Genomic DNA, 14006 nt, shown 5'->3' on the forward strand with positions numbered 1-14006 from the left:
AGCATGGAAAATGTGAGATTTATTGGTTTAAGATCCATGTTGTTTTCCAATGTATTTTACCGTTGAGACGCTCAGAACCCCCAGAATTCAAGAATACGTTAACATTATTTGAAGTTTGTTTGGCTAAGTGAAACCTTTGGGACAAATTCATAAACTTTGACAGACGTTTGACAAAACATAAAGACTCCTAATGACTGTGAACAGTTTACACCAGGTTTGAACAGGAATAATTTAATTTCTGAATAAATATGAATAAAATATCACAAAAATAAGCATAAAACTCCTTTCAGGCCTTTCACCACCTGTAGGAGGTCATGGTTCAATGTTTTTTACTTTTTAGGAGATTTCAGGGTATTTATGACTTTTTCTTTTACAAAAGAAAGCTTTGCAGAAAACAATTTAAAAAAGACTGACAACAATATATATAAAGTAAATAATCTGATTTTGAAGAAAGTTGATTTGATGTGATGATACAGATGTTGGCAGGTGTTTCTAACCCCTCATCTATTTATTTATTTATTAGGCCTGTTACTGTAATAAAAGCTAATATAGATTATAACTTCTTTAAGCAGGCCATACAAGGCTAAATGTACATTTTCATTCTCACAATTCATTTTCAAATATTTTCTGACTGTCAGCAGTATGACTGAAATATATACAGTCTGTAATTCAAATCTCCATCTGTACATTCAGTCTGTATGAGTGTGCTCTTTGATTTGGTGATAAAACTAGAAGCACAGTGTCAGTTTCCATTCACATTACAAAAGAAACATACTGATATGCCTTCAACATAAGACCTGCTCCAACAACATGTACTTTTACTGTGATACTTCATGTTTGACTGTAAATTCTTCTAGTTTTTTTGTGTATGTTTTAATATATGAGTTTTACTTTGAATGGAGTATTATTGTTTGATTGTGGTGATGACAACTTTAATGTAAAGATATGAGGATATTTTTCAGAAAGTCATTATTATGAAACAGTTGATGATTATGTTGATGTGACATGCAGCGGAAGTTTGAAGCTTGAGTTTGTTTCTGCTTTTCAGTTTTACACTTGGCGTGCTGTCCTCGTACCCAACGTCAACCAGCCCAGCGTACCTAGGCTGATACTTCGGAGGGTGCCCGTCTCCAGCAGCTCCTTGCCAGGTCCCCCCCCAATCCCCCCCCCTAACACACCTCCTGGCTCCCCCTCTCAACCAAGCACTCTTGCTAAGTCTCCTAGCTCCTCACCTAACTCCCCCTCTACCTCTTCCTCCTCCTCTGGTTCTTCCTCTGACTCTTCTCATTGCTCTTCCCCTAGCTCATCCCCCCCAGTACCAGAAGATGAACGCTGGACTTGTGTGGTGTCTGACGCTGAGAACAAGATTGTCTTGAGAAAACTGCAGACAGCGAGCTCCCCTCTGACCACACAGACACCCCAGAGGTCTTCCGCAACTGGCCGCCCTTCCAGATTTCAGGCAAACACCAGTTCCCGGCTGATCTCAACGGGCCCCCAGGAGAAGTGGGTGAAGAAGATTCGGTCCCTTCTCAGACAGAGAGACAAGCAGCCTGGCAGCAGGGGATGCAAGAGAGCTGCTGGACAGCCAGAAGGGTGCCCTCCAGGGAAGCGCTCTTTAAACAATTGATTTAAAATTATGGAGTATTTTGTGATGTGATGTGATGTGATGTGATGTGATGAGATGTGCCTTTTTTACTTAAAAATGTCATTTTATTATATCTTATTTCATTTTAAGGACCACACACTGATGCTATGTCATCGTCACTGAACCTGTGACTCTGGTCAGGGTGCCTGTCAGAGTTGGGGAGGATCTGGGGGGGATAGCGTGAACCTCCAACGTGTTACACCCTCTCAGTGAAGCTCCTCTCTGGCAGATGGGAACAGGATGCAGACACCATGTCAAGGAGGTTCATATGTCTGTCTGCGCCAACCCTCGACCGACAGAGGAGTCCACAGTGACGAGGACCACAGTGCAGTGGTACAACCTGCAGACAAAAAATTACATAAGGAAACAATGTAAGTTAGTTTATCCTCTATATGTAGCCCATCATGGTGGAATCAGGGTAAGGTGAGGTAAGGTTCACGCAACAGGTAAGAGTTTCATCTTGACATGATTGTTTCACTGAGCAGCAGAACTGACCAGCAGCACAGCTGGGATATTACAAGGTGAGTTTGACAGCTACAGAACAAATGATTTTTATTGTTTATACTCTTGACTCTTGGAAGACATTTTGCATAATATTCTGTTTAGTTGTTTTCTCTGATTGTGTTTTTTTCCTTTCAGTGCTTTCTTTGGATGACTGCAGGACCTAAGATGACCGAAGAGGAACCCAGTAGGAGACACAAGATGGTGGACAGCCCCATGACAGTGAAGAGGAACAGAAACCCCTCTAGATGAGACCAGGAATCAATGAACGCCAGCCCAGGAAGAGAAAACAGCTGATGAACAGCCCAAAGATGATACAAGTACTGTAAGTCAAATCTTTATGATAGAGGTGGAATAGTATGGTAACTCACTGGTACATCTAAATGTATTGTCTTTCATAATGTTGTGAGAAATGTTTACTGTTACAGTGGACAATTAAACAGAATAAAGTCCCCCACAGATACTGTATGTTTACGTAAGTATATAGTGTGCTGTCAGAGAAAATGGTTATTTCTCCCAGAGTGAATGATGAGTTCATCTGTTGTGTTTTGTTCTGCAGGGATTTCTTTGGGCAGAGAAGCAGTTGAGAGCGGCAGGAGTCCAGCCATGAAGACATGCAGACCACACTATTCTTTACAACAAGTAAGTGGGTGTAACATTTAGGTGCAGGCCATGTCTAAGTTTATGTTTTCTCACTTTTAGGAACTTTTCCTATCACCATTGCCAGGATTGATTAAGTGAAGAACAAATGACTGTGTTCATGTTGCACTTTGTATTAGATTCCTCCCTAAAATCCCTGTAATGTCTTTTTCAGCCGAGTGCAAACAGAGGACCTGACTGAACGCTGCATTGAAAGAAGTTGGGGACAAGTTGGCCACCGACACAGTGGAAGATTTGATGACAAACTGTATAAAGGGTTCCTCAAATAAAAAGTCAATAGATGAAAAATCATCTCAGTTTATGCGTTTGGTGTTTGTATTCAGTATTTTATCTGAGGAAAGTTATGTAAGCCTCAAAAGAGAAACAGTGGGAAACTCATAAGTGTAACAGTGTGAATCCTTATTCAGTATTGTTTCCAGTTTTAAGTTTAAGTGACAGTTATTCCCTGTATTGTGTCTCAGATGATTCATAGGTTTTTCTATGATTAATATCAGTATCGGAACAAGACAAATCACAATGAAGATATAAGCACTTGAACCACTCACTGCATTCTTTCTAAACAGAGTTAAGTTATAGTTGTCTTGTGTGCCAGTTCTGGTCCTGCATGGTTTGAAATTAACTGTAACAATTCAACAGAGATCAGACTTGACACTGCCTTCAAATTAGATATGACAATATGATTTTCATAAACCAAAATAAAAACAAATTTCTGACAATCAAGCGACTGACTGATTTATAACATTTATTCTTTCCTCCACTCACATTTGATTTTGGCTGCTAGACTTTACTGGTACACATGTACACTACTTAGTTTCTCAAAGAACTGACTATAACCTTTTAATAAAGCTCAAGAGAGTTGCACAGACCACTTCAAACATTATTTTAATTGACAGTATGATTTTTTGGATTAGTAATAAAATACATGTTGCAAATTGAAGTCGAATAGAGTCTGTTTTCCACTAAGCTGACTGTTATAGACGAGCAGAGATGTGAACTGCAGCAGACTGCAAATACTGTTACAAATAAAATGACCAACAGTGAATGAATCAAAGAGAGTTGTTATCAGGACATCCAGCAGATGACTTGCTGTTGTTTTCCTGCTTCCTCTTCAACTTGACCATAGTTTAAATAAATAACACATTTTTACAGATAAATTAAAATTTCTTCTTTTATTCACAAACCACAGAACACAGCAACAACATGCTGATGTTAATGGGAATGATTCGTACCAATATTAACGTAAACTCTAAGAAAACGCTCAGGCTAACAGGACAATTAGACAGATTATAACATGATCCAGTATCAGTATCATAAATAAGTTTGTAATGTTTTATTATCAAATATGAAGTAAGCAACTGATTTGAGAACAGTAGGAATCAGATGATACAGATGTTGTCAGGTTCTTCTGTCATGAACTTTATACAACCCTAACCCCTCTAACCTAACCCTAACCCCCATCTGTTCCTTTATTATGATGTTGTTTGTCATGTGTTTGCGTTCATCTCAGCCTCTGCTGTTGCTGTTGTTATTTTAGCTTCATGTTAATGCTTTTACCCAGCCTTATATATTTTTTCTCTTTATTCACCTCCACCTTTTGGGCATAATGTGTTTTTAGTTTGATTTTGTCTAAATATCATCGAATATCCACTGAAATTATGCTGTACATGACTCACTGGTCTGCACAAATGAAGAGCATCGAAAGGCAGAGATTTGGCTAAGCACATAAAGACAAACAGCTTTTAAATGACACACCAAGCCTGAGATTAACTCCTCAGTTGTCACTCTGAAGGACTCTTCATTGTCCACAGTCTTGCAGGCAGCTGATGGGCGATCCACTTACAGTGGAGCTGAGTGGGGGGATAGATCTGGATGGGACTTGTCTGTGTTGATGGGATCCATGAGTATCAAGCCATGGAGTGGACATGCTTCCTGATCAAAGTTCGTGCTATGCTCAATTGCTTCATCCAAGGTTTCTCTGTGAAGGTACTATAGCAAAGAAAGAAAAAAATCATTACACACAGTAATTTAAAGCTGCTATGTATTGCAGTAACTAACCATCTATAAATAATTGTTGAATTTATTAAGTGGCATTTTAGTATTACATTTGGCAGTCACCAAATGAGCCAAGCAATAGGCTTTACTTTGTGTCAGTGGTTTAATTAGTGCCAGTGTTTCTCCAGATTAATACATTTAACATCAACCCCATTGTTGCCATCTCTCCACATATGTTTCCTTTATCTTCTACGTTATCTCTTTTGGAAGCTGGAAGACATAGAGTTGCAACTTCCTGTTTTACAAGGTAAATAAATCTTACATTGTACCATAAAGTCAGATTCAGATAGTTTTATTTTTCACCAGATCCAACCACATAGCACAAAATGTAAAGTGTAGTACAGGGATCAGTCTAATTATAAAAATCCCTAATGTGATCATTAAAATTTCTTGATGGTAAAATCTATGCCGCACCTACTCTCCTATAGTGAGTTACTGTACACATGCACACGAAAATATACAGTAGAAAATGTAGAGACCTGGCTATACTCAAGCAGTATATGGCATTTTCTCTCGGTGTTCGGCCACAGTGCTGAGAGAAGGACTCCAGAGATGCAGTCAGAATTTTGGAAGATTTTTGTGATGAACCAACAAACAGCGGCTTGGGAATGTTTTCTCTGGTGACTGGTGGGAGTGTAAACTTGCCCCTGCAAAGAATGGTGTCTCCCTCCTTTTTTTTATACAAAGGGCCATCATTTCTATGTTTTACATCCTGCTTCCACTTTTTCTGTGTCTCTTTAAAGTCACCAGGCTTCACAGACTGCAGGGGTGGTAGGTGGGGTGGTGCCCTTTTGAAGTGGAGGTGTGATACTGAAAGTAAGTTGCTGATGGGGGGTAAGCGTTGCAAAGCTTTAGCTCTGATTCCTCTTCTTGGCTTGGTCTCAGCTTTCCTGGATTTGGAAGACATCTGCAGCTGGTTGAAGCCATCTACCAGCAACATATCTCCCACCCTGGCTTCAAATGGAGCACTGATGTACTGGCATCGATTGGAGGCCACTCTCTTCTGCCCCAAACTCACCCAGTGTTTCATCTGGAGGTATATGCGCACGGGCATGGGCATATTTGGCAGGGATACCACTGAGCACAGCTTGTTGGCTAAGTAGCGCACACAATCCCTGTGACCATTCTGAATGGCAATTTTTAAAGGGTCGCGGCCAGCAGGGTCATGACAAGCCAAGGTTAAAAGGTTCTTGGTGATGAAGAGTTTGAGGATGAGGAGCTGACTGCTCTCCACAGCTACATGGATGGGACACTTTCCGGTGTCTCGGTGGGCGGTTTGATGGCACCACTGGCGGTACGGATGGACTCCCACGGGTTCCTCAGCATGCACCCCCCTCTCCAGCAGCCAGCCTGCCAGGTCCAGGTGGCCTAAAGAGGCAGCAATGTACAGCGCTACCCGCAGCTGAAACCTGGAGGAAAGAGGAGAGTTTCACTTAAGCTAAATAAAATGTTTTGTTTGCTCTATGGATTAGCTGCACAACAGCTTCTTTTCATGTGAGGAATTTATGACCTCATCACAATCCTGTCGTCTGATAGGTGGCTCTGGACTGTCAATCTGTGGCCCAGGACGCAACCTTGGAGGAACTCCACCCACCCATCCCACGTGTCCAAACGTAGAGTAGCGCCTATGTTAAAAAACATGGATTCCAAAATAAATCAGCTTCATTCAAATTATATTCTGTTTTTACCTAAAATCGGTTGGTTGCATATAAACAGTTGATATGCAAAGTAATCTGTAAGTTAAAACAATTGATTTTGTTTGTCGTACTGGAGCTTTTAGGCTTATACCTTGTCGATACTGGCCGTGTAGCAAATGAGGCATGTCAACAAATGTGGCCATAACTGTAGTTGTTGAATGCCAACAAAAGATAGCCTTGTTATATCTTGACAAGATGATCAAATCTGACCATTTAGAACAGTAAATATTTTAACTTTGAATAGTAAACTTCAGTTCTCGATACCTTACACCCAGTTCATACCAACCACCATTCAGCACAGATGGAGGCTGCGTACATTATAAAGTTTAAAGCAATTGAATTGTTGAGAAAATACAAGATATCTAACCTGTAACTGAATCAATTAAAATTTTACTCAACTATCCAAACAGCATTCACCACAAAGTTACACACATCAGTCACATGGCAGCACAGAAAAAAAAACACACCTTACCCACGCCAATGGCATAGTCTTGCAGTTGGTTGCAATCATAGAGTTGCACATCTGTGAACACGCTGAGTCTGAAGGCGCTGACAGGGAGGCCACTCTGCATGGACACCATTGTTTTCAGTCTAGCAACGGACATATGCAGAAGAGCCTCACTTCCTGGGACTGGTAAGCTTTCTCCTGTCACAGCGTTGAACACGTGCATCACAGGCCTTGGCTCACTCTGAAAAATAGTTATAGTGGCACAATGGCCTTGCAGTTAATGAGGCAAAACTCAAAGTAACTGAAGTCACAACATCAATCCTTGTGTTTAAAAGATATCACATCCCACTGAAGGGTCAATGACTCAAAAACGAAAAAACCTTTTAAATGATCTTAAACTTAAATTGTACAATATAAGTCAGAGGTTCATTAGTCAAGTTCACATTTTAAGTTTAGTTCATTACATTATATTTCATTTGTTTGCAGCCACTGTACTAGGATGAACGATATTCCATGACCACCATGTACCAACTTAAATAGTTTTATATTAAATAGTTTGGAATCAAACACGAGAATTTGAAGTGACAGGTATTATTCTTAAGCTGGTATGTGTCTTTTTGTTTAATGTAAAAAATATAGCAAAAATAGTACACAGAGGGAATGCTATATAGTGTCTCATTAACAGGGGCATAATGTAGTGATCTTGGAGTTTGCTGCCACTCTGTGGCTGACGTTAAACTTTTTAACTGAAATATATTGCATACACTAAATTGTCTAGATAACTCTGCTGAGAGAAACCCAGTACCTGAAATGCTTTTTTTGCAAAAGTAAAAAGAATTTGGAAGCAAACAAGAGATATGTACATACATCTATTTGCTTTGTACATGATTTCTCGTCTTGCTTGCAAATGATTTTAGCTGAATACATGTATATATGTAGGCAACTCATTAAAGTGGGCAGAAATATATCTTTGACATAAACGAAACATGTGAAATGTCAAAGCCCAAGTGACCCAGTCAGTCTGGAGTGTGAAATAGGACAAAGAATATACACCCAGTAGAAAACAACTACTTTTTTGAGAAGCTGTATAATGACAAAAGCTGAGAAGGGACACGGACACACACACACACACACACACACACACACACACACACACACACACACGCTTACCACTGTCAGCTTTTACACAAGGTTGCCCAGTGATGAGCCTGGAATGACTCCTAATACTAAAAACCAAGGAATGGGGACAAACTAAAGATCTCAGACAGCCATAAACGCAATTCCCTTCAAGTTGCTGCTCACATGGGAACATCTTGTCCCATATTCCTGCACCAGTCTGACATTAAAGTCAGACACTGTGAGAAGAATGTCTTTAAGGAGAAATAATCACAAGTTCTGAATATGCCTACACTTAGATGCTGATTTTAGCTGTACATGCATAGAAAAATGAACACCTGTATGTTTTTGAAGTGAAATGTCATTAGTGATTATATGTAGCGAGTGGGGAAACTGAACAAATGGACCCAGTTCAAACTCCTGTGACAGCAAGTATCCACCATACTGAAGTGTCGCTGAGCATGGCATTAAATGTGCACCAATTTAAGGAGGAGTAGTTTGTTTTGGTGGAAAGTCACAGTCAGAACTTCTATGTGCAAGCGATTTAAAAAAATATTGTCTAAAACACAAAGCAAAGATGCACTCTAGCATCATGTCCCAGCATGCATCCTTGTAAGCAGATTGTATTTACTGTAAATGTACTGTATTTACTGTAAAGCCCAACACAGCCTCAAATCTGTGCTCTCTTTTGATGTTTTAAAACCTTTATCAGGCATCGGATGGTACTTCCACTGGTGATGCCCACGTCGCTCAGAGCCCAGCTGTCCTGCAGAGCAGCACCACCATAACTCAGCTCTAGGTAGTTCCAGACCTGCTTGTCATCAGAGAGTTGCAGAAGAAATTTTTCCTACAGAAAGGAGTGGATGGAAGTTAGTGGAGTCGCAATAGAGAATGGACCAAGAAGTTTGTGATGGACCATGTTCAGTGTCTGTGGCTGCATTTACTTTCCGTCTTCCTGACTGACAGTCTTCTGTGTTATTTTCAGTGCATGCAAATATGTATGTAAACATTTTTTGCAATGCATACTATTTCACCATTACAAGCAACATTATGGCAAAGATGTAATAAATCTATCAACCACTGTCTTTTCCCTCTAGTACAACATTCAAATCATCACAAAATGCAGTCAAAAGTGGAGCTTTTATTACCTTCACCATCTGCTTCATGGTCCCCACAGTCTGATCTGGAGGGATGTCAAAAGTTTCACAGAAGCCCTCGAAGTAGATGAAGACCTTCATAGTCAGGACATCCGTCCTTCGTCTGTTTGGCTCCCCGCTCTGATCAGACTGAGGAGTGTGTGTGGGGTGTTTGTTACAGCCAGAGTCATTTTAAGGGAAAGTGGAGGAGGTGGGTGGGGGTTTGGGAAGGCACAACTACTCTTGTGATCTAATAAGTCACCCAAATACTTTTAAATCCAAATGATCTAATAGTTGCCTTCAAAAAAAAATGTATTTCTGAAATGTTAATTGTATACTGAAGCTGATGAACTGATATTTTTTGGCTTGGTGATGTGGAGTGTTTAAAGTTTATCCATTCGGGTTTTCAAAAGGTATTTTTCTCACCAGCATAGAATCCTTCAATTAATGTTAAATGCAAGAGATGTAGAAGAAATACATTAAAAGGGCAAAAAAATGTTGGTGGTTATATTGGAAAAAGTAGTAATAGAAATCTAAGTAAATAAGAAAACCCCTTAAAACTGTCTATTCTATGTTAAAGAGCAGTTTCACAATTACTATACAAGTGTCATTACAGAGACAAAAAACAAGAACAATCATAGTACAAAACTATACGGGCCACTGAGTACACTGTAAAGCAACAAATAAGAAATCTATCTCAGTATCTGCAGGTGTGATAACATGCTGTGTTGAACTTGACAACAGTTATTAAACCACAAAACTGGAGTCTCATGTTGTCTGTGCACCTGACCTGCCTTTTTTTACAGCAACAATTAGACTTCATCACATGTGCCTGGACTCATAGTCACAAAGTTCAGGTGTGGTTATAGACTTTACATTACAGTACAAGTACAATGTACATCAGGATCTTAATGATACTTTTGGTACTTGATTCTGTTCTAACATTACCATATCAAGAAGGTCTATGTAGATTTTGATCAGTGTTGCTTATACTGTACAGTTTTTGCAAGATTGACTCGAGTTACAAACCACTGCACTGTCTTACGTCAGTTCTGTGTTGTGCCTTTTATTGTGAAACTACCCACTGCTTTCACACTGTGTTGAAAGTTACAGTTATTCAGAATGTTCTTTGATAGACTTTTACGATTCTTCTATAAAGTTTTACAAGGGGCTGCTAATTTGCATTTGACCTTTTAAAGCCTGAAGTTTTTGTGTTCAGTCTTGGCTCATAGCAAGAACTGCAAGTTGGGATGATTTCTGTTCTTTGCAAACAAATCAGAATGAATGAAATCTAAATTTAGGAATATTGCTGCTCCTGGATCCTGTGGCAAACCACACTCACCCCTTTTCATTATGCTGAACTTTGAATTTTAAGTGTAGTTTTCCAATATTTTATGTGTGTTTATTCCTATGTTCTGTAATCACCATTGGTTGATAAGCACTGTAACTTTGGTAATTTTATGGAAGGATAAGTTAAACTTTGAACCTAATAATTTTTTCCTCATGTTTCATCTGGCATCCCTGGCAGAGATGAAGTTGTACTCAGAAGTTTTACTTCAGCAGCAAAATAACATTAAAATGAAAAATATTTGTCATAAAGAATTCCCTTTCAGTGTGATATGTTGATTTTAGGAGTCATACTTCTCCATGTACTCACAATATGTTTTGGATTTAAACAGTTGTGGAAGTAGTATTCAAATTCCTCACTTAAGTAAAAAGTAGCATTACCACAAAAATATTCATACAAGTAAATGTCCTGAATTCAAAATTTTACTTAAATGTAGTACAGTAAGTACAGAATTATTATGAACAAAATGCACTTTAGGTAAAAGTAGTATACTGCTGCCAATGTTTATTGCATATTGGTCTCATGATTTCCCCATGTAACATGATCACAGATTTCTCAGTCTACTCTTGCTTAAACGTGTTTTTTACTATCAACCTTCCTTTGCACGGCCTACTTTTTAACTTTTCTACAGTGACCCTGAGATAATGTTACTAACATGACATGCATATGTCTCTCACAAGTGATCTGAGTCAGGCTGCATTGAAATTTTGCTTTGGATCCGAATTGTATTTGAATTTGTATTTATTCGTGTTTTTTACTTTGTCTGAGTCCGCCTATTGAGTATGTGGGCTATAGAGGGAGCTAGAGATTAAAAAGTGTTAACTGTTTTCAACACTTTTTTGGAGGAGGATGGTGACAACATTTGTACTAGTGAAAAAGAGCTGACACTTTTTTCCATTTAAAACATATATCTTTTTTCAAATATTCCACTGAAGCCAATTACTCTCGTAACGCACTCATGCAGCTGTAATACGGTTGTAAATACAGACTAGTTTAGTTCATGTGACTGTAAAGGGGAGTTTGTGTCATCACGTGGATCTGTTTACGTCTGGAGTCATTTCCGAAAACGGATGATTGATAGCTGATTCGTCCAATCAGAAGCCGAATCTGGAGCGGAGGACGTGGCGGAAGTTTACTCTCTCACATGAAAGAAGAAGCTAGCGGATTAAACTGTTCATGTTCACACTCCCTGACCCGCCGCTCAAACGGGATGAAGTGCACCCAAAATCTTCGCTGTTGTACAGTTTCCTTTACCTGACGCATAGTAAACGAGAGCGATGTCCCTGCCAGCAGCTAAGTTCATGGACAAGAAAAACCTCCAAGCAGCAATAAAGGTAAACAGCCACGAATAGCAGGCTAGCTACCTGCTTTAGCATCGTGCTAACTCGGGTACAGGACGGTCTGTTTTTGTTGCTAGCTGCACACCTTTTAAGGTATCCACACCACACCACTCATTTATTTATGTGTATAAATACATCCCCCCGAAAATTGTAGCCATCTCACATTGTATGACAGTGACGTTACCGGGTGTGTTTGTAAAAACAGTTCAGTGTGTGTAACCAGCATAGTCTCTGAGATTTGGGGTTGGAAGTTTAACGCAGTTTCGCTGTTAGTACCATGTTTTCTTATTTCCTCAATTTTATCCTCCAGTCACACTGTTATGTTAATTTAGGCATCTTACTATTACCTCATAGACTCTTGTGATTGCTGTCACTTGATGTTTACTCATCTTCTTCATGAGTGATGTTGCATTCACTTCCCCTTTAGTCTTTTTTTGTCATTAACAAGACTCTTTATTAGCCAGGTAGTTTCGCCATTGCATGTAATAACAATTTTGCATTTGAGTCACAGGTGTAAGCTAATGTTTTTTGTCTATATCCATAATAAACATGTACCCACCCTGCAGGTCAACTAACCATAGTAGCATTTTGAAGACATGTTTGTGATTTTCAACTCTTGACTGACATTTAATGCAAATTGTACAAATTGGCTACAGGCTCCCTCTTTAATACTTTAAATCACAGAACAGGACAGTTTTATTGTAGGGCAGCGAGAATTAGCCGATTGATTTATAGAAAATTATTCTGCATGAAATTTTTCAAGCAAAAAATGACATATATTCTGGTTTCAGTGTCTCAAATGTGAGGATTTGCTGCTTTGTATGTCTTATGATAGAAAATTGAATAAATTTTAGTCTTGGACTGTTGTTGGTCAGGCTAAATGAGACATTTAATGACTCAACCTTGTGCTCTGGTATATTGTGATGGACATTTTATCACTGTTGTCTGATGTTTCATTGACCAAACAATTAATCGAGAAAATAACCAGCAGATGAATTGATACTGTAAATCATTGTTAGTTGCAGCCATATTTTATTGTTACTAAATTCTGCAAGAAATTCCCATCAGTTTATCTTATATATAAACTGTTTCTCAACTCAATTTCCAGAAAATGTACTGCTCATATATCAGTATTGCTATAAAAGTTATCTATACTGCAATAGAATATTTGATGCATTTCCCACCCTTAACAAACATTTTTTTTATTGTTTCTCATTGGTCCTAGAATTATCAAGAGTTAAATTTTTTTTACCTTGTGTATTTTGATACACACTATGAATACTAGGATGTTGTTGTCATAGATATGTTTATTTTTTCATCTTAACTGCTTTGTATGGACAAATAAATGGGGATGCAGTTAAAGAAAAGGGTTAAATTTGACTTCAGTGTGCACACAAGAATTTTCTTTTTCCCCAACACCTTTTATATGATAGTAATTAGACGGCTGGTACCACATATTTTTCAGAAGACATAAGCTGAAGTGAAAGTACAGATACCACATTTTTCATAAAAGGTCTTTTGTGTTCAGATATTTTGATGGAATGGAGGAAATGATGCTGTTCCCTCACAGAATAACATGCTGTTTTGTGGGAAATGGCAGCAGCAGCATGAGTAGGACAGAAGGAACGAGAATGAATCTACATTCTATATTTGAGCCTAAGCAATTTAGTGATTGCAGATGTTTGGAATCATCACTGCCACAGAACAATAGGTAACTTCCACTCATGTAAATTACACACACTGTGGCATTGTAGTGAAATGAAAATATTGCTATCACCCAACCTTGGAAACAGTCTGTTGAAGGGATATTTTGCAAAAAATATGATTAAACGCTATACTGACAATCGTGGGGAGTACTCCAATAACCACATCCAGCCTATTATCTTCTGTATTGGCTTTGAGATGTACACAACAAATCAAGAGTAATCCTCAAATACTACTAATCTATTTTGCAGCTTCACAACATGGCTTAGTGGTCCAAAGCCTGGCAAGCCTTTAGCTGTTGGTTTCTCCTGACCTGATCACATGCTGCCCTCAATTTGGTGAACTTGCACCCCTTACGC

The 14006-nt window shown here is 38.9% G+C and overlaps 3 protein-coding genes across 3 annotated transcripts in view; 2 read left to right on the forward strand and 1 right to left on the reverse strand.

The window, feature by feature from the left end:
• Positions 1-3: 3 nt before the first annotated feature.
• Positions 4-2398, forward strand: LOC111233804 (putative protein TPRXL). Its single transcript, XM_022761736.1, has 4 exons — positions 4-12; positions 1049-1593; positions 1861-1978; positions 2285-2398. Exons 1-4 carry the CDS (start codon positions 4-6, stop codon positions 2396-2398), a joined length of 786 nt encoding a protein of 261 aa, XP_022617457.1.
• Positions 2399-4710: 2312 nt separating this feature from the next.
• Positions 4711-9363, reverse strand: ankub1 (ankyrin repeat and ubiquitin domain containing 1). The gene is made up of 6 exons (XM_022761846.1): positions 9268-9363; positions 8823-8966; positions 7028-7244; positions 6369-6483; positions 5338-6267; positions 4711-4792 (listed from the first exon to the last, which is right to left on the reverse strand). The coding sequence occupies exons 1-6, from the start codon at positions 9355-9357 to the stop codon at positions 4711-4713; spliced, it is 1578 nt and encodes a 525-aa protein (XP_022617567.1). The 5' UTR covers positions 9358-9363.
• A 2392-nt stretch (positions 9364-11755) lies between these two features.
• The window catches only part of rnf13 (ring finger protein 13), a 41989-nt gene continuing 39738 nt past the window's right edge, over positions 11756-14006 (forward strand). The window contains exon 1 of the mRNA XM_022738716.1: positions 11756-11937. The gene's annotated coding sequence lies outside the window, so the exon portion shown is untranslated. The remainder of the gene's footprint in view (positions 11938-14006) is intronic.

Source organism: Seriola dumerili, unplaced genomic scaffold, assembly GCF_002260705.1.
Source record: "Seriola dumerili isolate Sdu_G_001 unplaced genomic scaffold, Sdu_1.0 BDQW01000002.1, whole genome shotgun sequence".
In the NCBI taxonomy this organism is placed as follows: domain Eukaryota; kingdom Metazoa; phylum Chordata; class Actinopteri; order Carangiformes; family Carangidae; genus Seriola; species Seriola dumerili.